Source organism: Rissa tridactyla, chromosome 4, assembly GCF_028500815.1.
Source record: "Rissa tridactyla isolate bRisTri1 chromosome 4, bRisTri1.patW.cur.20221130, whole genome shotgun sequence".
Classification (NCBI taxonomy): Eukaryota; Metazoa; Chordata; class Aves; order Charadriiformes; family Laridae; genus Rissa; species Rissa tridactyla.
In genome coordinates, this window is record NC_071469.1 from 75,001,556 (window position 1) to 75,027,338 (window position 25,783).

The 25,783-nt window shown below is 40.2% G+C and overlaps 1 protein-coding gene across 5 annotated transcripts in view; it reads left to right on the forward strand.

The window, feature by feature from the left end:
- Window positions 1-307: 307 nt before the first annotated feature.
- ESRP2 (epithelial splicing regulatory protein 2) overlaps window positions 308-25,783 on the forward strand; it is a 46,324-nt gene continuing 20,848 nt past the window's right edge. For 2 of the 5 annotated variants that reach the window (XM_054198924.1, XM_054198927.1), the window contains exons 1-7: window positions 451-826; window positions 1,735-1,863; window positions 20,920-21,033; window positions 22,952-23,066; window positions 23,833-23,931; window positions 24,053-24,107; window positions 24,944-25,054. In XM_054198924.1, coding sequence (XP_054054899.1) covers window positions 692-826; window positions 1,735-1,863; window positions 20,920-21,033; window positions 22,952-23,066; window positions 23,833-23,931; window positions 24,053-24,107; window positions 24,944-25,054 — 758 coding nt within the window. In that variant the 5' untranslated portion in view covers window positions 451-691. The other 3 variants (XM_054198922.1, XM_054198925.1, XM_054198926.1) reach the window with 3 other exon arrangements.

A 25,783-nucleotide genomic window follows, 5' to 3' on the forward strand; every position in this document is an offset into this window, starting at 1 on the left:
CGCAGCCGGAGCGCTCATTGCCCGCGCCCAGCGCCGAGCGGGATCCCGCAAAACTGAAAGCAGGTAGAGGCACTTCCTGCAGGCAGAATTAGAGACAGAGAGAGAAAGGGAGTTTTCCTCTGATCTCCCTCAAAAACCAATCAGGCCAGATCAGCCAGGCGTTGATTCTCCCTCCGTCCCTCCTACACCTTTTCCAAGGGCCCAATGGCCTTGTCCCTCTGGGAGATTGACTAGAGTCACATGAGCAGCACCGGGGGCAGGTAACTCAGGAGAGGGGAAGGGGAAGGAAAAGGAAAAAAAAAAAAAAAAAGAGAGAGAGAAAAAAAAAAAAGCCCAAGCCCAGGCTGGGCTTCTGCCATGATGTCAGAGGGAAAGAAACCCACAGCGTGCTAATTTCACCTCCCAATCAGCCCCGGGAAGAAGATCACCGGGAACAGGTAGAGATGCGAGCTTTCTCCATTTTTTTTTTGTCTCAAACACCCTTCCCTCCTAAATAGCTCTTTTTCTCCTCTTGATATTGTGACTCCTTGTTCGCTCCTTTCCCCTTTGATCACTTGGAGGTAGGGGGTGAGCCTTGTGGGAATTTTTTGTTCTTTTTTTTGTTTGTTTGTGTGTCTGTCTTTTTTTCTTTTTTTTTTCTCTCTTTTTTTTTGACCTCTGCTTTTGATTGTAGTTGTTTCCCCCTGTGGTCATGACGGCTTCGCACAGTGACTCTTTGGTGGTGTTGTTTGGGGCAACAGCTGGTGCATATGGGGCTAAACTGGGTTCGGATGAGAGGGAACTAATTCTCTTGGTGTGGCAAGTTGTGGATCTACCCAGCAAGAAGGTATGGCTTCGACACCCGGTCCGAGGGCGCGTTCCCCGGGCGCAGGGCGAGCAGGCTCGCCCGGCCGCTCGCCGCCTCCCCGGAGCCGTTTGTTCATTTCACAAATGCACCGAGGGGAGGGAGCGGGCCCCCGTGCCCGGGGGTCATTCACTCATCGGGGTCCTCACTCGAGAAGCTCCTTTTTCTGCCGTTTTAAGGGAAGAAGGAACTTTTTAAAGAAAGTTTGGTCGCTTCCACCCCCGTGCCCGTTAAAACATCTGTAGCTTCAAATTCGAAGATGTCTATGGACTTTGGGAGCTTTAAAACAAAACGCTGCCCTCAGAAGGCTCCAAATGTGCGTGCTTTCGTGGAAGCTCTCAGGGTAACCGTTGGACCCTTTGTGGTCTGCTGCGGGAGCCTTTTTTTTTTTCTTTTTAAGCCAATATTTGGATAACCCTTAAGAGAATATTGACTTCCTTTAATTTTTAGGCTAATCTGAAAATAGGCCCTATTTTTATTTTTTTCAAAAGCCCTATCCTAAACAAGAGCCCCCTAGAGATGAAGGGCTTTGATAAAACAAACATGACTATCAATTTCATGAATAGACTCAGGAAGCTGACTTAACATTATGTGATCTTCCCTTTGCAATTAACAACTCCCCCAAAAATCGGTGCTAACTGCCCAAGGCGTCCCATGAAACCCGGCTCCCATTCACCGAAGCAGAGAGCGTGGCTCTCCTGGGCGGGAGGGCAAGAAACCGAGGCAAAAGGTTTCGATTTGTGAAATCGACAAATGCTTTTTCTCATTGCGATTGTTATCGGGACCGTGATGCTGCACCTTTCTGATTTTTCTGCAGTCTGAACGTATTGTTAGAAAGAGCCAGTTCCATTGTTTCTCACTTTTGTCCGTCATTTCTTAAATGTTTTTAGGTAGGGACACTACACAAATCCCTGGTGAAAGCAGAGAATTTGGACTTAAGTGACCAGTGTCGTGAAGTGAGTGGCTTAACACCAGAGGGATTGGGCAAAGCTGAGCCACTGGACCGGGTTCTTCAACAGGTGAGGTGCTGCTCATGGGATCAGGGGCTATTCAGGGTGAAGCCTGTGGACGAGATTCAATTGGTTTGATAAAATGAATAGACTTTAATTTTGCCTTTTACTTTGAACTCACTAGCAAGTTTTTGTGCTTATTTTAAGCTAACCCAAAAGAGACCTGAACCACTTGAAATGGGAACCATATAATTCTGAAACAGTTATGTGCAATATCAGAATATTTGAGCTGATGCCCTAGTCCTTGGAAGGTCTGGCTTTCAGATTATTTTAATGGGTCTACTTTTATTCCAAATTTCTCTTACCCAAACCTTAAAAAAAGTAGGATGATAAGAGCACTACTCAATTTAGCAGTGATAATCAAACTTGCAAAACTTACATGGTATGTTTTAATCTACAGGTCCACCACTACAATATGTATTTAAAACCTTTTTCTCACTGGTTATTCTTGGAAGTTAGTTGAACTCTTCAAAACTATGTGTTCATAAAGCATCAGTTGTGCTTTTTGCGTATTGCTCTTTTGCAGATAAGCTTAATTAGTTTAGTGGATTATAAAGTGATTATGTTTTTTTCTATGATTTCTGTATTTTGCTCTTTGGCTCACTTAATATCACATTGAGACAGTAAATCTATAAATTTCTATGATCTTTGTAGTTCAAGAGGTCCTAAGTTACCTAAAAAAATTTAATGCAAATAGTGTATACATATGCAGTTCCTGAAAGTTTGCTTTCTTTCACTATCTTTTCTATATACAAAATGTGCTTGAATGGAAAAATACAATAGTGCATTTTTGTGTAACATATAAAACTGGCTTTCCACACCTTGTCTGAATCATTCGTAGGTGTGTTTCAGCAAGAAACTTGCTTAGGCAGTAAAACAGGTTCATGTTGCTGTAACTTCTGGTGACACAGATAACTTGGCAGACTGGCTCCTAACCCTCTTTGATACCAAATGGTTAACACTTCACTCTGGAGTGAGTATCTTTGAAAACAGAAACGTGTAACTTTTATGTGTCTTAAAATCTGTTAATATTAGCTGCAGATGGCATTTATTCTACTAGCACTAGTTTTGCTAGAGTCCAAGACCAAGAGGTGATTTAATTTTTTATTTTTTTTTTTTAGCTTCAAAATAACCCCTGAGAAAATGTGCAGCTGCAGGTTTGATCTTGTCCCAGATCTTGCACTAAAGACATCTGGAACAGTTTAGCCCAGTACACTCTGTTTACCTTTATAACAGACACACTTTAATTATACTCAATACTTTATGAGAGATTGTATCTTATTGCCGTAAATTGCACTGTAGGTGGGTCTGCTTTAGCAAATAAAAGGAAGTACTACCTTTGTGTGTAGGTGGGTAGAGACTCTTGAAAAACAACAATTTCTTTTCCCTTTTTGTTTGGCATATCTGTGCAACTAAATAATGATTTTATTGTTAATTGTTGGATGTCAGTTGTGATGTGGCCAGTTCCAGGTCTTTTGGAACACATTTTACCTAAGCTTGTCTCCCTTCCCCTCCCCTCCATGTGTCCTGACTCCATGGGAGTTAGGAGAGAATTAATTCATCCTCCCACTTGCAATGGTGGCAAAAAGCAAAATTCCATATTCTTTAATAGTAGATCCTTTTCTGCATTTTTGACTATAAGTCCATTAAATATTTTAACTGTATCATGTATTTAAAGGATGAATCAGGTATTTGTCAACACATACAGAATTATTGTTTTTCCCTCATTTAAGTGTTTTGATTAGCAAAAGCACAGGTGGGTGAAGTGGTTATTTGAAAAGGAGGAGGAAAAGGAAGCAGACTTGTACCTTGATTTGAGATAGTGTTATAGAGTATGTGAAATTAGCTTTCCACACCCTGCTTGGATTGTGGTAGAAAATTTGATGATGTAGCTGAGATCTTCATGTGCTTCTCTGATTCTAGCCATGGGGGTTCTAAGTTAAAGATCGAATACTAAGTTGAAAGTGTTGTGGATTTCTTAATCCCTCCCATACAGAAAACCTGGCTGAATCAGCATGACTTGCCTTAAGACATATTCCTTTCCTTGTGCAAGGCAATATTTGCATGTCTCCCTGACAAAGAATAAGTCTAAGAGCAGCTAATAATTTTGGAGAGCTGTCTGCAGTATTTAGCTGTAATTACCATCTTACTTTGAACGATATACATAAAAAAGGAGAGATTCTCATGAGAGCTGGGTCTGCTTTTGGACCTGTTGAAAGCATCCAAATTTCATCTATGGATTGACATTTAAGTATTAAAAAATTGTTTGAAAGAGTGTTGTAGGCTTGCTGATCTTTCATGGCATTGTACATTGAATTCAATACATCAATGATAGATTCGATTCGTATTCTTAAATATAGAAAGGGAAAGCTGGGCCTTCCCCCCCCCAAACTATGCACAAATTGAAAATACTCAGGGGTTGGCACTTCATCAGGTGATAGCAAATGAGCAGTTCTCTAAAGCATGTTTGGGTGCCTATTGATCATCCAGCTGAGCTGCAGGTGCAATTTATTTTCTCACGTATCAACAAATTCAGCAAGAAACAATCTCGTTAGCTGAGCATTGGGAAACAAATGGGTCGGTGGAGAGGCGGAAGAACCAGTGAATTCCTCTAACCTGATAAACCGGTTACAACTTTTTTTTTTTTTTTAAGAGAAACTTGTTCTGCAGCCTCTTCTTCACAAAGTGCTAGCAGAAAGTTTTCTTGGCTTGCTTGCCAGCTGTCACACCTTCATTTTCGATAAATGATTTTTTTTGAATATTTTTCTTAATATGTCTCTGAACCTTCAGACTGCAGAAAAAAGCCTGAAAATGCAGGGTGATTTTTTGGTTTTTTGGTCTCGTGGTTGGTCTTCCAACTTCAGATTATCTGATGACTGTATCACCTCAATAAAACTCCTAACAGAGTCTGTATTTTGGAATATTTACTGGGTCTGAGTTCTGAAGTTTTGGAGCAGGTGTTTGGCAAACCTTTGGCAAGTATTACTGAGCAGGTTGTTCTTTCCACAACAACTACTCAGGATGTAGTTTCACAAGATTTGGCTTCAGCAGTGAAGCCAGCTTCTTTCTTGCCCCTGCACCATCCTTTGCCATCTTTTTGTTGTGTCAGTGAAACTCCTTGTGAAGCTGTGCTGTAAACAGGATCACTGAAATGAGCAGGTAGGGTGGGAACGTCTAAGCTGCTTTGCTGTCCAAGCTCACGTCCCATGAAACTACACCCTTTGGTTGTATTTTCATGATCCAACATGTTTGATGGCGATACCAGCCTAAGGTGTTTCTGCCCCCGCATCATGTTCTCAAGCTGCAGTTGTATGAAAACTTTTTAGTGGCACCTTTCTGCTATGTGGACCTCCCTCTCCTGCATTCTGCCAGTACGAAAGTGTTTGGGGCTGCATATTAAACTGGAGCAGGGCACTGTTTTGAGTTAAAAGCAGTTTTGGTTTGGAGCAGTTCTGTCTGATGTATGGTGTGGCAGATGATGCAGTTTTTCTGAGGGCAGTCATAGCACCAAGGTATGAACAAGCAGTGTGGGTGAAAGGAGAGAAAGGTTTTAAGACAGGTTGGCCACGAAGCAGTTTGTATTGTGAAACTGTGGCCTTGGTTGGGTATCAGCAGGGAGTGATGAGGGTTTCCTGGCAGACACAAGCTGGCCTTCAGGTTGTCCTACCACTTACCTATCAGGTAAGTGATAAAATCCTGCTCTTAGCAGGAGGGCTGAGTATCCTGTGTGCATGTAGCCTTATGCAGGGCTCTTACTATATATTAGCATCTAGTAGCTCCCTATTTCCATTTAAACTTAGAAGAGCATTTGTTAAATTATGTTTGATACCCAATATTGGAATATATTGGAATTTGTCTAAAGCTGCATATTCTTTTCTTTGCAAGCATAACAATGTGGTAGTCTCGGCTAGCTGGGCTATCTTCTTCTCTTAAAAGTCAAAGTGCCAGTATTGATTAGAAGTGAATAATGAGGCCCAGTGGTTTGAGAATGAGCCTGAGTAGACTTTTCATGATAGCGGATGCTGCTGCTTCTTCTGGTGAAGTTAAACAGTAATATTAAGTCTCTTACTAAGCCTGGGCGGATTAGCATATATAGAAAAACAAAGTTTATTATGACCTGTCCAGGATAGCTTGAAATGCCTGTTTTCACACAGTGTGATGTTGTGCAGTGTTTGAAAACTTTGTCGCTAGCACATTTGGATGTTCTTGCAGCTCTGATGCTCTATCTGAATACTTGAATTTCTCTTGAAATTGTACTTGCAGCTTTTTTTAAAGTCATTGGAAGACAGTAAAACGTAGGGTGGAAGCCTTTTAACACAAAGATTGCTGGATTACATGATCATCAAAGACTTTGAAATTCTTTCCTCTAGCTTGCTGTAAGCAGCTACTGAAAAGGTCACTAGAAATGTATTAATAAGCTATTGTCAGGGTTTTCAAAAGTGGCCAAGGAATAAAGGATTTATAGTCTACCGTTTTGACAGTAAGTATACGTGTAGTACTTCTACTGTTACATGTTAACATGGAAGCAGTTTAGAAAGCTGTGTGGGTATTCTGGATTGTCTGCAAACCTCTACTGTTTCCCTCTTCCCCGGTACCATTTTCATAGAATTCTAGAATCATAGAATGTGTTGAGTTGGAAGGGACCTTTAAAGCCCATCTAGTCCAACCCCCCTGCAGGAAGCAGGGACACCTTTAACTAGATCAAGTTGCTCAGAGCCTCATCAAGCCTGGCCTTGAATGTCTCCAGGGATGGGGCCTCCACCACCTCTCCGGGCAACCTGGGCCAGTGTTTCAACACCATCATTGTAAAGAACTTCTTCCTCATGTCTAATCTAAACCTACCCTGCTCTGGTTTAAAACCATTGCCCCTCGTCCTATTGCTACATGCCCTTGCAAACAGCCCTGGTTCTTGTCACAGCTTTTGAAAGGGTTGCACAGTTCTTGCATTTACGTGTTGGTTTACCTGAATTTTTTTTTTCTTTTTTAAAAAAAAACAACAAAACAACCCACCCTTAAGTTACATGCAGAAGGTCTTGGGTAGCTAAGTGCTGCCAAACAAGGGCAACATTTCTGTCAACGTGTTGCAGCACTTCTTTGCTGAACAGTTAGGTTTAAGGGTGACGCATAGATGCTGGAATTGATATTGCTAGCAAAGCAGTGTTGTGGCCAAAACTAAAAATGCTGATTGGAGAAGATTTTTTTTTTCTTTTTTAGCAGCATAATATCAGCCCTCTTCTATAATTTCTATGGTTAAAATCAGAACTTTTATGTCTCTTAATTAGAAATATAAACAGTAATTCTCCCTCTTCCTCACATTCCTGTCTGCCATCTCCTGTCTGCTCTGGAAAAGCTTTTTTTTCTTCTTAATAGTTGCTGCTTTGCATAAAAACTGCAGAGATCGTGTTGTTGTTTTCCTTCGTGATTGATTTCTGTTAGCTACAGCCTAATTTCAAGAAAGGAGGAAAATATTGATACTCTGAAAGGCAACTTAATGTGTGTGTCCTAAGAAGGTACTGAATGTTACGTTTGCTCTACAAACCATTTTTCAGTGCTTTGCTCTGGTAAATCTGTGTTGATGTTCTTTAAACTGTTCACACTTTACTCCAGTATATTTCTATACAATAGCCCTGTTCTTGCTTTGTTTATAAACAGCTGCTTTACTGATCTGTCCTTTGTTCATTAAATCCAGATGTTGTGAAGGTAGATGTGAGTTAGAAGATAAATATTATGCAAAAGGTATCGGGAATTGAAATTTAAATGCTCACTACATGATGAGTGACAAAACAACAAAAAAACCCCCCACCAATCCTGCCACTTCTCCCAAACTTCCATTTAAAAATACTTTAGTTTTTCTTTCCCCCTGCTACCTTGTGGAGCTGCAGTGGGCAGAGAGGGCAAAAAGTGTTGAGAAATGGTTATCGTGTTAGCGCTAAAATATTGGAAAGAAACTTAATTTTAAGATTAAGAAACAGTTGTTTTCTCTTTCACAAAAACTTGGCTCCTGTGCCCATTTTGGACACCTGTTAGCTGAGAAGAAAATGTTTTGTTACTAGAACTCTAGGACAGTCTCTGAATTGTGTTTTTATTCTTACTGAATTGAAATCAAAACGTAATTAGCAGTGTTTCAGTTCTCTGGCTCTAATTCTAGAGAAATTTAAAGAAAGCATGCTTTAACATCATAACGAATTGTGTCAATGTTGGCAATGTGTGAAATTAACCTTCTTTACAGAAATTATGGCGGAATTACTTTCCTGATAAGTAATTCTGTTGCAGTAAATTGCACCAAGAGTAAAGTAGAGCTACAGTATACGAGTTGTAAAATAAAATGCAAAAACCACTGTGGAGGTTTTGCTTTGTAAGTAGATCTTATTGTAGCTGTGTACCTGAAAGTTAATTCAGGAGTCCTTTGCAGCTGGAGAGAGACACAAAACAGTGTTTAACACAGCAAACCTCTTGAATCAAATAACTATTGGATTGGAGGGGGAAGCGTGAGCTTGAGAACTGGAAAATACATAGCAGTCACAAGAATATGACTATGACAGAGCTTTGGGGTTCGCTTCATTGGTTGATTACTCAAGTGTATTAGCCAATGTTATTTCTTACAGCAGAATTAAACTGTTACAGGATGAACTTTTGCTTGTTGTAAGGCATGTGAAATGGCACCATGTAAACATGAAGCACAGGAGAAGAAAACTGCTGCTTTTGTGGTATGCTTAAAGAAACAAAAGAAAATATAAATCAACCCTCTCTTCCTATAAACCTCAGGCACTGAGACTTGATCACAAGAAGCTGTGTGACTTGCTTCATATTACAGACAGCTCATATCAAGTCTCACTTTAGAAACAAGAAGCTACCTGAAAGAGAGGATGTAGTTCTCTAAAAGGAAGCAACATCTAAGTAATGTCACTATTATAGTCCTTGTTCTGTATTGGGCAGGTCTAAATCCCTTGGAAGGCCAAGTGTAAATTCTGATCTTAGTTAAAAACTGCTAAAATCTTACTGATAATTTCTTACTCTCATTTTTCCATTTATCAGACATAATCAATTCATGATGCTTTGGATTGCTGCCCTAATCTGTGACTTTAAAATTTCAGAGATTAAAGGCAAACCGGTTTAGGGATCTACTTCCACTTCTCCTTTATATTTTTGTGAAAGCATGTTAAACAAGAAAGGGAAAACACCCCATTTCTGAGGCAGACTAGAGCCAGTTTATAAAAGTTTGGTGTTTGGTTGTTTTGGGTTTTTTTTTTTTTTGCTGATATTTATAAGGGTTTGAGCAAGAATCAGATGGATTCTTATATAAGCAAGATGCTGCATGGATCTGAAGGCTGTTATTCCATGCCTGTGCTATTCTTATGGTATAAGTTTAAAGGAGAGGCAGGAGCATGAAAGAATCTTGAAGGAAAATGAATTGTGGATAATAGGTATGTCTTCTTTCTTTTTATGTCTCCTCTTCCTTTTACTTTCCCTGGATATTACTACAAAAACAACCTGAAAAACTACCCAATACAAAAACAAAACAAAAACGACCTGAAAAACAACCCAATAGACAAAAATGCTTTAATTTTGCAGGTATTGGCTATTCTCCTACAACTAGTTAAGCTTGCCCTACAAACAATGAGGTAGTGTTGAGTAAATAGAGCAGGACCGTGCATTACAGTCAATAGAGGCAGTGCTAAAGATCACATTGCTAATGAAAGTTTGTCCTTGAAACAGAGGTAAGTGGGAGTGGGGGAGGTATAGAACACTGTGAGAGAGAGCTTGTGCTTAAATCAAGACTTTAGGAAATACTGCAGTCACGGCATTAATTAAAACCTAGAGTTTGGAAAGTATGTTCAGCCGTGTCTTTCAGGCTGTAATGACTTGCTCTGTGAGTTGAGCTTGAGCTGATAGCAAGCAGCCTGTGAGGAGTGTGAGGCACCATTGTAATCCTGCTCAAAATGTAGGTAAAAGGTTGACAGAGTATGGATTTTTTGCATTACTAATAATCAGAGTTTCCTTTTGCTTAAAGACAGACTCACGAACAACCTATGCTAACAAATGCTAAGGTGTTCTGCGAGATATGTATCTTTTTTGTATTACTTGGTTGGTTTTGATAGCTAGTGGCCTCTCTCATACAGGTTTATTTAAAGGTAAAAACTCTTTTTATCTTGGTAACTGTGTCCTTATTTATCAGTTTCCCGACACATAATATAGTAGTAAAGTAAGTTCAGAACTGAAATTCTTAGGTTGCTGGACTGAGGTGCTTTATCTTACAGAAGGCTAACTCCAGGTAGCTTATTTGTGGAGTACTCTGCATATTTCAACACTCTCTTATTAAAAAAGATTGTGCTTTTGAAGATAAAAACTGTGACCTGATTGCTGTGACATTTAAATGGCCTGAACTCTGGTCTTGCCTTTTATGCTTAATGCATTACCTGAATTAGATGCTGTAGATACCATAGCTGGAAAGCATGCAAATAATCTGGTGTTCCAAACTTCCATCTAAGAAATAATTAATCAAAAATGGTCATAAAATGCTCAAGTGGCATGGCTTGGACAGATCTTTCTCTTGGCAGAAGGTTAGATTTTTGCATTCTTTCGTAGGAAAAATTAAAACTTTTAGTTAGCTATTGTTTACTTTGTCACAAAAAGACAGAAGCCTAATTAAAATGAGCCAAACAAATAATGTGGAAGTTTCACACTTAAGACAGTTCATCACGGTCCTGTCACGATGGTCTGTTTTCTAGGCTCTACAGACTGTCACTGGACAGACAGAGCATGACAACTGGTGCTCCGCCTCTGTTTTTCATATTCTACCTGTTGCTGAACCATGCTGAACAAAGCTATTTTTATGCAGAAAATTAGCTGTAGGCTACCCTCACCTAAGCTTAAAGTTTCCAGTCCCTCTATGTAATTCTGAAGGAGTATGATGAGTTTTAAAGTACTTTTCTGTGTTTTGTTGAATGGAAGGATGTCATAAACTCAAAGAGTATCTTCCACTTTTCTCCCTTGAACTCTTGCAGTCATTATAAGAGGTACATGTAGGCTGCGTGCCTTCCTGGCTTGAGAACTCTGTCGTGATTTGTGTGATGAGGATGAGGACAGGGTAGTGTTACTTCCTGGAACTTCATCCTCCCAACAAAGTAAAAAATAAAAGTGGATATCTTAAATAACTTTAAAAATATAATTCTGTATTCTTTAACTACTTCTTCTTTTGAAGATTTGTGATGTTTGGAATTTTAGCGTAGGATAGTTGAGACCTTAACTCTGTTACCTTTGTTAGTTCATGCCATGGGTGGAAAAGAATTAGTTTCTTTCTATGAGAAAGGCAACGGTATGAGTTTATGTCTACACAGACACCTGGTATAGATGAAACTGTTTTGGAACAGGAATAGGATGTGTGGTACCTGGTTTGCTGGTTTTGGACCTCTATTCAGGAGAGAATACAAAATGACGAGAGTAGTAGGTAGTTAGAAGCAACATAATACACTTGAGGAGAAGACAGTCTACGGTATTTGAAGCTCAGTGCCACATCCTGCATCTCCTTGATGCTAAGGAGAGCAAACCTGCTCTTACACTTACAAATTCCAAAGCTGGATGGAAACCCTGACTAGTTTTAGGTAATATATACATATCTCTGTCCCTTGAGTATGTTTACGGTGGCCATTCTGACTGATTACTCACTCAGTTACTTAATACAGTTTATATACCTTAATAGGCATAAGGTGCTATGTAACTAGACTGGTCATACTGAGCACAGTGATATTGTCTGTGGCATGCTGAAAATGAAAACCGTGCTTTTGTCCAGGCTAGTCTTCAGCCACTAAATAATCTTGGGCATTAGTGTTCAGTAGAGCAAAAAATTGCTTTCCTCTTAATTGGAGAAATCAAACCAGCAATATTGGTTTTGAACATTTCTAGTGAGTGGACCTGGGCTGCCTCTGTCATCATCTGCAAGTTTCCCCTGCAAAGAAATAAAACCAAGGGTCAATTTATTTTTCATGTTTATGTCTGAATAGTATCTAAATGCAGTAATTTTTCCTGTTTTGCTAGAAGGGGGGGAAAAAAAGGTTAGCTGCAGCTTGTGGTTTACACTCTCTCTCTTTTTTTTTTTCTTTTTTTTTTTTCTTCCATACAGCAATTTCAGTACAAGGTCACCACGTATCCGTTATCAGCCATGTGGAATAGCAGTTAGCAGATGAACAAAGGCAAGGGCTTACTATAGGATTCTCTGTTTAAAAAGTTACCTAGCACAATAAAGGGTTATCATACTTGTAAATACTGCTGAAATTCAGTCTGTGCGCCTCCCAGTAGTATTGACATGCTTTAAATTCCTCCATTGCATGGATAAGGCTGACGTTATCACCAGGGTTTGAAGAGTGAAGGAGAAGAAAACTGCCCATGGAGAGTATTGTAAATAAATGTGAAACCCTCATGAGTGTAGGGTCTGAGGCACAAAGTCCAAGTGAAAATATTTCCCAAAGTTGACATGTCATGGTATGTTGTGTGTATTCAAGCTTTGTATACCAAACCCATGGTATTAGAGCTCATGTTGTATTAGAGCCTTTAAGTCCTAAGGGACACTTCAGGATTGCTGGGCATTTGTTTTCTCAGTGGTACTCCAATTTTACTTATGTTTTCGTGGCTTTTAGTGTAGCTGCGGAGTAGGCAAAACAGAGAGAGTCCAAAGAGATCGGAGAATCACACAGTAGCTGAGGCTGGAAGGGACCTATAGATGTTGTCTAGTGCAATCCCTGAAAGTAGGGTCAACTAGAGCAGCCTGCCAAGGAGATTACCCAGTTGGGTCTTGAATACCTCCAAGGATGGAGACTCTGCAGCTTCTCTGGGTAGCCTGTTGCAGCGTTCAACCACTGGAGATCTCCTTTCAGGAACCACACCTGCAACTATATAATTGATTTTGGGTGTTCTCTGGTAATAAATTGTAGAGGACATTCCATAAAATCAGGATTTGAGGCGAGAACTGCAATATCTTTGCCTGTTGAAGCAGGACTTGTTGTAGAGAATCTTCAGAGAGACTTTTTGGGGGATTGTCATTTGTTTCCCATGCTTCTCTTACCTGAAAGAAGACAGGTCATTGTTACATGCTGTATGCTACAAGGAAAGAATGACCCACACCAAAGGCCTAAAAGACAGTCTAAAGCTCTAATGTGACTTACAGTAGTGTCTAAGTAATGATGACTTTTTTTTTAAACACAAGTAAGACTGGATATCGTACACTATTTTAAAGAACGCATATGTGATATTTGTTGCAAAATGGTAGCATATGTGAAGTATTTGGCAAAGTCTGAGAGTGTACTCTGATATTTCTGGATTGAAAAACAAGTGCTTTGTATGGTTGCTACTTCAGTTGGTTTCTACAACATGAAACACTGCTGTATATGGGTGAGTCTATAGATCTTATAGTATTATTGACTTGTTTTGGTAAATCTTATTTAATAATCTGTCTGATAGACTACAAGCTATAGTTCTTAAACTTCATTGTGCTCATAAAATTTAACAAATTTCAGGACTTAAAATGAGAAATATAGTGAATTGAAATTTATAAATAACTTTATGAATTTAGAAAGTCTGAATTTTTAGACATGCAAACATGAAAGTTCAACTGATCTGATGAGATTTTTAATATTATAATTTGAGTCATATATATTTCTATACATAAATATATGTATGTGTACACACAGAGAGAGAGATATATATCTCTCTGTATATTAGAGCTGCCTGCCTGTAATGGTTTCTATGCTGTCCTCCACCTTTTTTCCTAATAATGCACTACCAGAGAACGTCTCTTATGTAGGTAAAATAATTTACAGAAGAGATCTAAAATAGATCTCTAGCTTCTGCTTCACGTGGAGATGTGCACTGGCCAGAGTGGAAATTTATTCTTGATTTCTTAAAATGAATATGAAAAAAACCCCACATGTAGCTAAATTTCCAAGTTTGAGCAAAAGAGATGTAGGCACTTCACCTTTGTGTCTCAGATAAGACTGTTTTCATCTCAAACAGTGTGTTTTACAGCTCTGTGCAGTATATTTTCACTTTCTCTAGGACAGTTACGTATTACTAATACGAGTTCTTTAAGCTCAAGGGAATATATTGGAATATACGAGCCTAGATGAGCTGAAATAACTTCTCTTCTAAGTTATTCCTGAAAGTTTTCCTTTTAATAGTGACCAAAAGATGTCACTGCTGAATAAGTTGTGGGTTTTGTGGTGCAGTGTTTTTTTGTTGTTGTTTTTGGGTGTTTTGGTGGGTTGGTTTGTTTGGTTTTTTGCGTAAGACTGATCTAGAATGCTAAGCCTGTTCAAATTTTTTTTTGACAGGTCTATCTCAAATCAAGTATCATCATTGTGTCTTAATATTTGACTGGACCGGGTGGATTTGTCCTCCCACCTAAGTCTAAAGATGGCAGAGAAGTCAAAATGAGTACTTTTTGATATGCTAATTTGTCAGAAACTTGATAATGTATTTATGTGTAATCACCAATTTGTTTTCTCTGGGAAATTTAGTAACATGCCTGTCAATACCACTGATTTCAAACCCAGGTCCCCACAGCATGAGGACCATTCTTTGTGCAAAGAATATTGATAAATCTAATAACTCATCTTTCTACTTGGGAACAGGTGCATGTCTAGCTGAAGTGTGTACTATAAGCTAAGCTTCTTTCTGGCCTTTTATCTTCTGCTTTAGCATGATGTTCCAGACCTGGTGAAATTGCAAGGATGCTTTTAATTCTGAAGGAGCTGCTGGAGGGCTGATGACTAAGAAGCAGCCAAATTTTCTGTTATTTCTCAGAGGTGAATTAAAGACAGAATCCCCCAGAGTATCTTGGTGTTTTAGAACAGTTGGTTCAGTTGACAGCTTGGATGCATTCTGCAACTGGATCGTCTCACTATTTCGTGACCATGCTGGCATGGATACATGCAGATGCAGTGGCCTTTCTCAAGGATGAGAGCTATTTTTAGTTAAGGAAATGGGAATATCCAAATAGCCAGAGGCTTATTTTAGTGCTTTGTGCATCATAACTATAGAAAGAGCTTAATGAGGAATCTTCTTGTTTCTCTAGGATCCACGGCTTTTTTCAGTTAAAGTTAAGGCAACACGAAGGGGGCTGTGTCATTTCAGCCACTTGGGATTCATTTGCAGAAAACGCAGCAGTGTGGCTCGTGCTGGCTTTCGTCCAGCTTTGCTGCTGGCTAAACATGGCTCTTCGCTCTCTTTGTACTCTCAGCTCCAGGACCAAAATCCTGTTTAGCCAGTTTTTCGAACTGGTGCTCAAACTCTATCTTTCCCTCTCGACACCTTTTCTCTAAGAACTGTTCTAGGTTTCATGGAGGTAAATGTGCAGAGCAGCTTGTTTCATTCTTCCTCCTCTCTCTGTTCAGTTTTTAATCTTGGTATTGAATTACTGAACATGTTCCTTTAAATATGGAGTGGTTCGCCAGAACTCTATTAGAGACTGAGCTGGTGGAATAAGCAACAAAGGGTGGAGGGTGATGCCAGTGCACTGTGGTTCTTGCAGTCGGAATGAGGGCTGGTTGCAAGCAGTGGTAATTAACACTCTGTATAACTCTGTTGCTATGAAATGAGTAGATTAACAGGGGAAACATAGGGTGGAGGAAGTCTTGAGGTGGGGCGGCTTTGCATGCTGAAGTGGGGGAGTGCTATGGAGGGCAGCATGAAGATAAACGACAGGAGGTAAATAGCTGAGATGGTTTTTATTGGTGGAGTGAAGGAGACGGGGATGGAATTTAGGAAATGACAGAGCTGTGGACAGGTTGTTCAACATGTGAGGCAGAAAAATGTAATGTAAATCTGGCACTGGTCTTAACTTGTCCTTAGCTTGCTGCATTTGGGTGTGTGCTGGCTCAAGGTCGTTTTTTGAGATGCTGCCTGAAAGTCATAGTGCGAAAAAGGAGGCTGAAGATGACTTTTCCATGGGAACATTGAATTGCTTAACTTATATTTCAATGTGGCTTTATAAACACATCTGCGCTGGTTGCTTTAACTCTTTTTGATACGTGCGATAGGCTGTATCTATTACCTGAAAGACTTAAGGGTTCAATGTAATCTATAGTGCCGAGAGCTGGTCCACAGCTATGCTTTTCATACTTAACCTTTCCAGAATTTGGAGACATCTCACGTAGGTGAAAGAAGCCAGTTCAGGCTAATCTCAAATATCTGTTGTTCCTCTGTGGCAATGTTGTGCTTGCTGTTTTGCCCCATGCTTTTCTCCTAGGCAAATCTTCCCATTCACACCCTGCTACCCCATTCCTCTCCTCAGTTAACCCATGCTATAGCTAAGCTGTTTTGGATAGGAAGGATTGCTTATGTCTTCTGACTATTCTTCCCACACTCCTTTTGCCCTCTTCTGGAGCAGTACACCCCAAAGTTTGAAAAAGGCTGTTTTTAAAATAGAAGTTTCTAAATAAGCACTCAGCAAGGCCTGCCAACATTGTGGCATTTCATCTGAGGCACTTTAAGCTGCTGGCCTCTAGTAAGAAAATTGAGAATTGTTTTGCCATGTCGATTGTCCCATTGGAAAGGAGTTTGCAATGTTGGATATTATCACTGACATTTAATAAATACGCAGTAAAAATACTTAAGCTCGGTTAAAAATGAAAACAAATGCTGCATCTCATGCCTTCTTTGAACTTCAGTACACTTGGAGTATTGGGCTTATCAGTGTCCTTACGTAATATTTCATTCTTCTTGATCTCTTTCTCAGCAGGGGCTTCTGAAAATAATTGTGCCGTGTATCTGTCTTTTCAGCTGAATGTTGTACGGGAAGCACCATCTGAAAAAAAAGTGACTATTTCAGTGCAATAGTCTTGATTTTTACCAACTTGACTTACACCATTTTGCCTGAGTAATTCTTCACTTGTCCGAACATTTTTCTCCTTTTGTTTTCTAACGTGGTGAAGGCTTTTTGAACTACAGTTCTTACATTTTATTTGTAAAGCAGGAGGCTGCATACATTTGTATGCAGGGAAGAAATGAGGAGAGCCAAGGCCTCCTTGGAATTAAACCTGGCAAGGGATGTCAAGCTCAACAGGAAGGGCTTCTTCAAGTATATTGGAGGCAAAAAGGAAAACTAGAGAAATTGTAGGCCCGCTGTTGAATGAGACAGGAGCCATGGTGACAGGATGCGTAGAAGGCGGAATTACTGAATGCCTTCTTTGCTTTGGTCTTTACTGCTCGGTCCAGCCCTCAGGAGTCTCAGACTTTGGAGAAAGTAACAGGGAAAGCCTGGACGAAGGAATACTTCCCCTTGGTTGAGGATGATCAAGTGAGAGATCAATTAAGTCAATTGGATATCCACAAGTCCATGGGTCCCAATGGGATGCACCCGAGAGTGCTGAGGGAGCTGGTGGAAGTCATTGCTGGGCTGCTCTCCATCACCTTTGAAAGGTCCTGGAGAACAGGTGATGTGCCTGAGGACTGGAGGAAAGCCAGTGTCACCCCAGTCTTCAAAAAGGGCAAGAAGGAGGAACCGGGGATCTACAGGCTGGTCAGCCTCACCTCCATCCCTGGAAAGATGATGGAACAGCTTGTTCTGGGCGTCATCTCAAGGCACGTGGAGGAAAAGAAAGCTATCAGAAGTAGTCAACATGGATTCACCAAGGGGAAATCATGTCTGACTAATCTGATAGCCTTCTATGATGGCACGACTGGATGGATAGGTGAGGGGAGGGCAGTGGATGTTGTCTACCTTGACTTCAGCAAGGCGTTTGACACGGTCTCCCACAGCATCCTCAAAGGGAAGCTTAGGAAGTGTGGGTTGGATGAATGGACAGTGGGGTGGGTTGAAAACTGGCTGAAAGACAGAGCTCAGAGGGTTGTGATTAGGGGCACAGAGTCTAGTTGGAGGTCAGTGACAAGTGGTGTTCCCCAGGGGTCAGTACTGGGTCCAGTCCTGTTCAATACATTCATCAATGACCCGGATGAAGGGATGGAGTGCACCCTCAGCAAGTTTGCTGATGACACAAAGCTGGGGGGGGTGGCTGACACAGCAGAAGGCTGTGCCGCCATATAGAGAGACCTGGACAGGCTGGAGAGTTGGGTGGAGAGAAACCTTATGAAATTCAACAAGGGCAAGTGTAGGGTGCTGCACCTGGGGAGGAACAACCCCCTGCACCAGTACAGGTTGGGGGCTGACCTGCTGGAGAGCAGCTCTGTGGAAGGAGACCTGGGAGTCCTGGTGGACAACAGGGTGACCATGAGCCAGCAATGGGCCCTTGTGGCCAAGAAGGACAGTGGTCTCCTGGGGGGCATCAAGAAGAGTGTGGCCAGCAGGTGGAGGGAGGTCATCCTCCCCCTCTGCCATGGCCCTGGGGAGGCCGCATCTGGAGTGCTGTGTTCAGTTCTGGGCTGCCCAGTTCAAGAAGGACAGGGAACTGCTGGAGAGGGGACAGCAAAGGGCTACCAAGATGATGAGGGGACTGGAACACCTCTCTCATGAAGAAAGGCTGAGGGATTTGGGTCTCTTCTGTCTGGAAAAAAGATGACTGAGGGGGGACCTTACCAATGCTTATGAACGCTTAAAGGGTGGGTGTCAGGAGGATGGGGCCAGGCTCTTTTCAGTGGTGCCCAGGGACAGGACAAGGGGTAACGGGCACAAACTTGAGCATAGGAAGTTCCACCTAAACATGAGGAGGAACCTCTTTCCTGTGAGGGTGGCAGAGCCCTGGCACAGGCTGCCCAGAGAGGTGATGGAGTCTCTGTCTCTGGAGACGTTCCAAACCCGCCTGGACGCGTTCCTGTGCCACCTGCTGTGGGTGACCCTGCTCTGGCAGGGGGTTGGACTGGATGATCTCCAGAGGTCCCTTCCAACCCCCGCCATTCTGTGATTCTGCAATTTGCTGCTTCCCTCAAATTGTCTATGTTGGATTTTTTTTCTTGTATATGATCAAAGTTGCTCCCTAATTGCACTCTTTATATAGGCTCTTGTGCATCTTCAGAAGCACAGGGTACAAAGTTGAAGGTTTGGGGAGTGTTTTATTACTGTTCATCAGTAAGGCTCTGCTTCCTTTTGGCAAGAATCCCTGTGCACCTTCTGGAGGCTAATTCCTATCGCCATTTCCAATCCCTTTTTACAAATATTTGCTCTTTATTGTGCCCAGAAGTTAAAACAGAAAGTAATAAGGTTCTGCGTTCAGTAAGAACACAATTCTCCTTGTCTGTTATTGTGGTGAGAATATTTGTTGCTCGCCTATGATAGTGGCAGTCCCCAGAATTGCATTTCTGAAGTGGTTCCTTTTGAGTCCTCTGGAATTTTCTTTTGTCTGGTGTTTACACATGAGCTGAAATACTTTGAGCACTCTCAGATCTCAATTTTCTGACTTTAAATCATCCTTAAACAGTGACTTGCTTTATAGCCTCACGTTCTTTAAGACCTCAACTTGTGGTAGCAGCAAAACCTGGGCTGTTTCTGTGTGGTTTTGGTAGTGTGCAAAGAATTGCATTGTAAAGGGATTTTTGGGAAGGATTTCTTTTTCACCCTTCTTAAAAGTTTCAAGTATCTTCTGTTTGATATTAAATAACTTCATTACATATATGTGTGTGTGTGTATATCTGGAAATTAAACAATTTATATGAGATGCTGATGTAAGTGCCTCTCTCTACCCAGCTTTGCCCCTTAGTTCTCTGTCTCGATATGTAGTAGCCACTACTACAGCATTTGATGGTAGTGGAACGCTGGTTACCTGTCCAAGTCTAGAAAAGGGCCTGAATTGGATGTGTGCAGTTATTTTGAAGTAAAGCCTGGGTAGTCATGTCTCTGCTCCTGCAAAATCACCTTCAATACATGATTTCTCCCTCGTGGAGCCTTACCTTTGGGACACAGATGCTGCAACGTTTGTTCATACAGTGAATAATGTGTAGACGTGGGGTCAGATAGTTAGGACATCAGCTTTTCTGAACAGAGACTGTAACTATGTAAAGTGTCACATGTGTTGATGATAAAACAAACCAGCCCTCTTTTCCCCCCATACACAGGTTAAAAGACAGCATAAAGAGATTGAGTTTCAAGTCAACTTGTAATTTGCTTTTGGGGGTGGTTGTTTTGGAGTTGCAAGCTATTGCTTAAAGTAGTGGGTGGCTACTGCATCATGATGTTAATTATTGCTTTGTTTGTGAGGTGATGCTTTCCTGGGAGGGAGTAGCATCAAGAGAGAAGCCCAGAATAATTATATTTGTCCCCTTGAAAGTTAGCTAACAAGCTACTATTTACTGATTTGATACATGTAGGTACTATAATGCAATAGTCAGCTATTATGAGCAGGGAATTTAACATTGGTATGGAGTAATAAAAGGCTAGAAACTGTTGTATAAGGATGGAAAACAAGACAGATAGAACCGTTTCCTCTGGAGAATTAACCTACTGGGGGTAGTCCAGCCAACAGCTAGGGAATAATTTTATCTAGTGTTTTTAACACTGTATCTCTACCAAGAACTTTGATTGGCTTGGCTGCGACTTGATTATAATTTCACTTTTGAAGGTATTAGGCCACAATTTATTTGGCTATTCTTAGCATATAACTATTGAAACATTAGTCAGTCCTGATAGGTAGCCTTTTTCTTTCTGGAGTTCAAATTGAAAAAAACCAAACAAACATTAAGGATATAACTGAAGTTAAAGATGTCATAGGTGAAGAAAGGCTATTGCAAAATCAATGTTGTGGTTCATCTTGAAAGTGTTTGGTTTTTTTTTTTTTTTACTTTCAAGTATTTCATAGCATATATTACAATTATTCCAGCTTTTGAATATTATAATTATAATACCATAATTCATAACTCAAAATAATAATTCTGCCGTATTGTCCTAACTGTTCTCTTTGTCATACTGCTGGGTTCTTATTTTCTATTCCACAAAGGCGTATAGTTTCTTTGCCTGCCTTTATCAGAAGCCTACATCTGTTATCCTTTATGGTTTTTCAAAAGCTATTACAAAATGCTGAATTATTCTATCTTCTTAAAAAAAAAAAAAAAAAAGTGTTGTAATAACAATAACTGCTCATTTTATGGAGTTATCTGTGCAATGAAGTTTATCACTTTATTTTTCAGTTTAGTCAGCTGGTATCCAGTGATTTGAAAGTACTTGGAAGGAGCTCTTACACGCTCTGCAGTGATGGCCAGTTACTCATTCGACAAGTCCTTCACCCAGAAACATCTAAGAAGGTATGAGGTCAGAACTGATGCAAAAGGGCGATACTGTGTTTTAAGGACATCAAAGAAAATAGCTTATGTGAGTTTGAGATGAGGAACACAATTCAGCCTTGGGAACTATAATGTTCCAAGAATATTTAAGATGATCCCCCTCCTGTCACAACCCTGAGTAGCAGAGAAGTATTTCTTGGCACTTGCTCTTGGAAGTCAGCTACAGTACTTGAGGACTCCCAGAGGAGCATAATGAAGAGGAAAATTACGAAAGACAGGGTAGAGACAGAGCAGTACAAGTACTCTGAATTCTGTGTCTCAAGAAATAGAAGCAAAGGTACAGGTCTAACCTCAGCAGAGGTGATGGAGAACTATTGCTTTGTTTAGGCTGGAGTTAAACCACAGGTTCTGTGTGGAGCCATGGGTTTCTACCAAGATCTGAAGTTGGTAGGAGCCATGTGTCAATGTCCTGTAGAGAGTAAACATGCAGGCAGTGACTTGCCCTGGAGAGTGGCAGTGGTTCCTCATCCGCATTTTTTCAGGGGAAGTAGTGCTACAGCTTATTTGCTACTCCCACATGAAGCGGCCGTTTCTACTCCGAGTTCCTGCAAGGGCGTGGAGCAGGATGTCTTGCACAGGGAGAAGAATCTTGCCTTTGTGCAGCGTGGTGGCTCTTGAATTAGTCTGCAGCAAACCCCCAGGAATGGGAGCTGCAGACATGGAAGGAGTTGACTGATCAGTTGTGGTTTTTTTCTCTATATAAGGGTATTGGCTCATGCTGAGTTTCAACAAATATTCGTTTGGCATTTGTGTTATATTAAAACATAACACACTGACTTTTTTTGAAAAGCGCATGTTTGTGTAGGGATGAAGCAAGTAAGGAAACAGGAATGATATTTAACATTCAAACATAACAGTAGGGGGGGGGTTTGTTTTGTTTTGTTTTTTCCACTTCATGCCATCCTGCAGTATGGATTGTGGGTAATTCTTTGTACTTCCATCTTGAAACAAATTGACTGAAACAAAACAAATACTGTAATGTTGTGGAAGAAATAATTGTGCATATCAAACCAAGGAATGGATCTGATCAAGTGTTGAGTCTCTTAATACTGCATTTCTTTCTTTCTTTTCTTTATTTTTTTTTTCCTTCAATACCTTTTCATTTGTGAAAGTCTATTTCTCCCTGCACGTTAAATGGTAGTAACCCTCAGACCTTAGCTCTTGCCATTCCCAACATTCTAAGAAGCGTTACCTTGTGACTTTTCTCAATTCTTTATTTACAAAGGTGGATGCTGTTTGACTAGACCAAAGTCAAACTTTTATATAGTAAAACAGTTGGAGGAGTGCGAGAGAGAAAATAGTGAATTAGACCAGAATTATTTGTTTTATTTCTTGAAAAAATAAGCTGATGTCTGAGTGAAGGGCTGCTTAAACATTTGTTTAATAATGTTATATAATTAAAGTTCTTATCCAATACACAACAGACAGTAATGAGTAAACGTCTTTAAGTTGCTGGAAGATATTTTTTCCACTGTAACAATGTTTATTTAAACTTTGTTATCGTGTTTTGGTACAATATTGCTTTTCAGTGTAGCCACAAAAGAGAAAATACAGTATCCTAAATGTAAGTATTTATAAAACAGCAAAACCTAGATTCTTTTTTTCTTTTTTTCTTCCCCAGCTGTCTTCTCTAGCTGTCTTGCACGGGTCTGCCTCTCAAGTTATTTGGGTTTGCTCGTATAGAGATCTAATTCTGTAAGGCTGTGGAATTTGAACTGTGTTACAAAGGAACTAAAACTGGTCTATCACAGACAAGCTGATGACATGCAACTATGTGATTTTTTTTTTTTTTTTTGAGACTGCCTCATTCAGTCCAAAAATATTAATTGGAATTTAAAGGAATGGTGTGTACAAAACAAACTTTTTGTCTTCCTTGTAGAACTTCCTGCTGTCAGACTGTTTCTATTCCTTTTATGATCTGCGCAAAGAATTTCACACTTGCTACCCTAGTTCAGCCGCCGTGAAAGATCAGACTATCAAGACCATGGCAGAATGTATCCTTTTGCTGCAGCTTTTACACCAGAATCAACTATGCTGCTTAGGTTTTACCCCTCTCATAGTTACAGATTTTATTCTTCTAAACTAAGATGTGGGGTTTAAAAACTCATAGGTGAAATAGAAGGAATTTTGCTAAAGTGTGTGTTGGGGAAGGGAGCTTTGCTTGCAATATTGGGTTCGGTTTTTTTCCCCCAATTTGAGTCTCAACGAGTTCTGACCATATTTAGTAAATCCACCAAAGAAAAACATCACTTGCATTGATACTTGATCTTAAAGGAAATGCTTAGCTATCAGTGGGCCTTTTCAGCACTAGCTGGCCTGCAAGCTTCTACTGTTTGCAGATAGTAACAGTTCTCTTGTGTGATCCTGACTGAACTGAGTTTAAAACAAAAACTAATTTAAAAAACAAAAAAAACCCCACCCCAAAACCCAACACCCTACATCTAAATTTTAGGAGGATTGTTGTGGCCTAGCTGAATGTGGTTCAGCTACATTTGAAGTGATAGGAACTTACTCCGTTTTGGGGTTTTTTTTTTAACTGTTAACACTGAAATGATGTAAGCTATCAATAGTTTTCAGACTGTTGACCGTTAAAGTGAATATTAACCAGTTTATGAGCAGAGTAACAAATGTCTAATGGTCACATGGCCCTGCTAAGACCAGTAAATTTGATTACCAGTTCTGTGTTAATATCAGGAAAGCCTTCTGACTTGTTTACAAATGATTGTGCAAGTCTGTTATTTTCTATAATCGCCTGTTTAGATCTAGGCTTAGGGACAGATGAAACAGAGGAGGACTTTGGCGTGTGGCAAGTGAAAACCATGGTGGCTATCATCTTCAGCATGCTCTCTGAAAATTGTAGTAAGTGAACTATTTATACAGAATGCCAAAATCTGTCTTTTCTGTAAGAATTGGCAGTGGTACTGTCATTCTTAAGTAACTGCTGACCTTGGTTATATTTAAACTTCCTGTTTTGTTGCAGATCACATATTTACTGAGCCTGAAACTGTGAAGTACAAGTATGAAACAGGTCCTTGGTAAGTGCCCTTGTCACAATTGTTTGCAACCAAAGATGAGCCTTGTCTAGAGCAGGGAAAGCCTGTGAATGTTTCCCCACGGTCACTGTGAAAGTAGGTTGGTTCCTGAGAACAGCAACAGTGTATGCAGTAGTCTAGCGTAGACAGACTGTGGCTGTTATGTTGAATGCTGTACTTTAGTCCGTCTCTTTAAAGTCACTACAAGTTAAATGCTCTTTGTTCTCTAGCTTCTGTTTCGCATGGCAGTGAGGCCGACTTATCTTCCCCAGCAGTGAAGAAATATTTGTGAACTTTCCCTAAGTCAACAGGGGTAATGGCTAGTGCACCCTCTATGCAGCTGAACTATGTGGTGCTCCTGAAGAGTGGTCTAATATGCTGTATTGCATATTGAGTTTAGGGAGAGAAGAAACGGACTGGTTCTTCATTTTCAAATACATTGCAGTAACTGGAGAATAAAACATCTTAAGCATAAGTAATGTATTCATATTTAGGATTGCCTTGTAACCATCTATGTTGGATTGTTAGATCTTTCAAATAAAATTAAGCCAGTTCCTTATTACCTCCCTGTGAGCCAGTCTGCCTATTTATTATTTTTAAGGAAGTGCCATGTGGTAACAACATAGTGCATCTTCAGCATTGTGTGTATAAAAGGATTATCCCAGTTATCTTTCCTTTCTTTATTGAAATGAGTAATGGAATTAGAAGTCCCAACAGCAAGTATACTCCTGATTTGCAAGCTAAATTAGTTGCAAACTGAAATTTGGTAAGATAATGGAAAACCTAGATTAAAGCTTACTTTGGCTGCCTTTTTTTTCTTTTTTTTTTTTCCTGTGCAGTAGTAAATCTGAAACAGTGGACAGTGAGACAGTAATACGTGCCAGAGGTTTGCCATGGCAGTCTTCAGACCAAGACATTGCTCGATTTTTCAAAGGACTCAACATTGCCAAGTAAGCTGATAAGAATTTGTCTTGTTTTGTCACTTTGTTTTTAATAGCAAGTTCTTGTAATATTTGTTTAACACACATCCCCACACCCTCTACTGGAGTCATCACTTCTATTGTCTTTCCCTATACGTGCCCCTTCCCACCCCATGGTCATGATAACTGAACGGGTTTACCAGCCTTAGGTGTGCAAGAAAGAATGAAGCGTGTGAAAAAGAAAAGAGACTTACCAATTCAAAAGCAACATACATACGTTCATTTATTGCGGGTACCTAAAGGGAGAAAGTCCTACTGCGTTAATCAAGGCAAAGTCCAAGATGTAACAGAAGCTTTAATTTTGTGCCAGCTCTTTAGTATTCTGCTGTGCCTTCTAAACAGGCCAGATTGAGAAACCTCCAAGTGCTGTTTGGAAAAGAAAATTCATATGACTGATGTGTGTACACCTCTGTGTATATATGTGTGTATATATAGAGTGAGTGAGTTTAATTTAGCATACCTGTCACTTAATATATAGTCCAGATTCTCAACACTGAAAAAATACATTTTTTTTACTTAGAGGTATAAGGAAATTCAAATCTGCATCTCTGAGATGATAGGAAGGGCATGCAAATTTATGTCTGCAAGGAAGTGAGAAAGTGGTGAATAGCATGAGATCCAAGATCTCGCTGAAGTGGATTCTGTGGTATTGTCGTGTTACATTAAAAATGATATAAAAATGTGGATAGTAGCAATTTT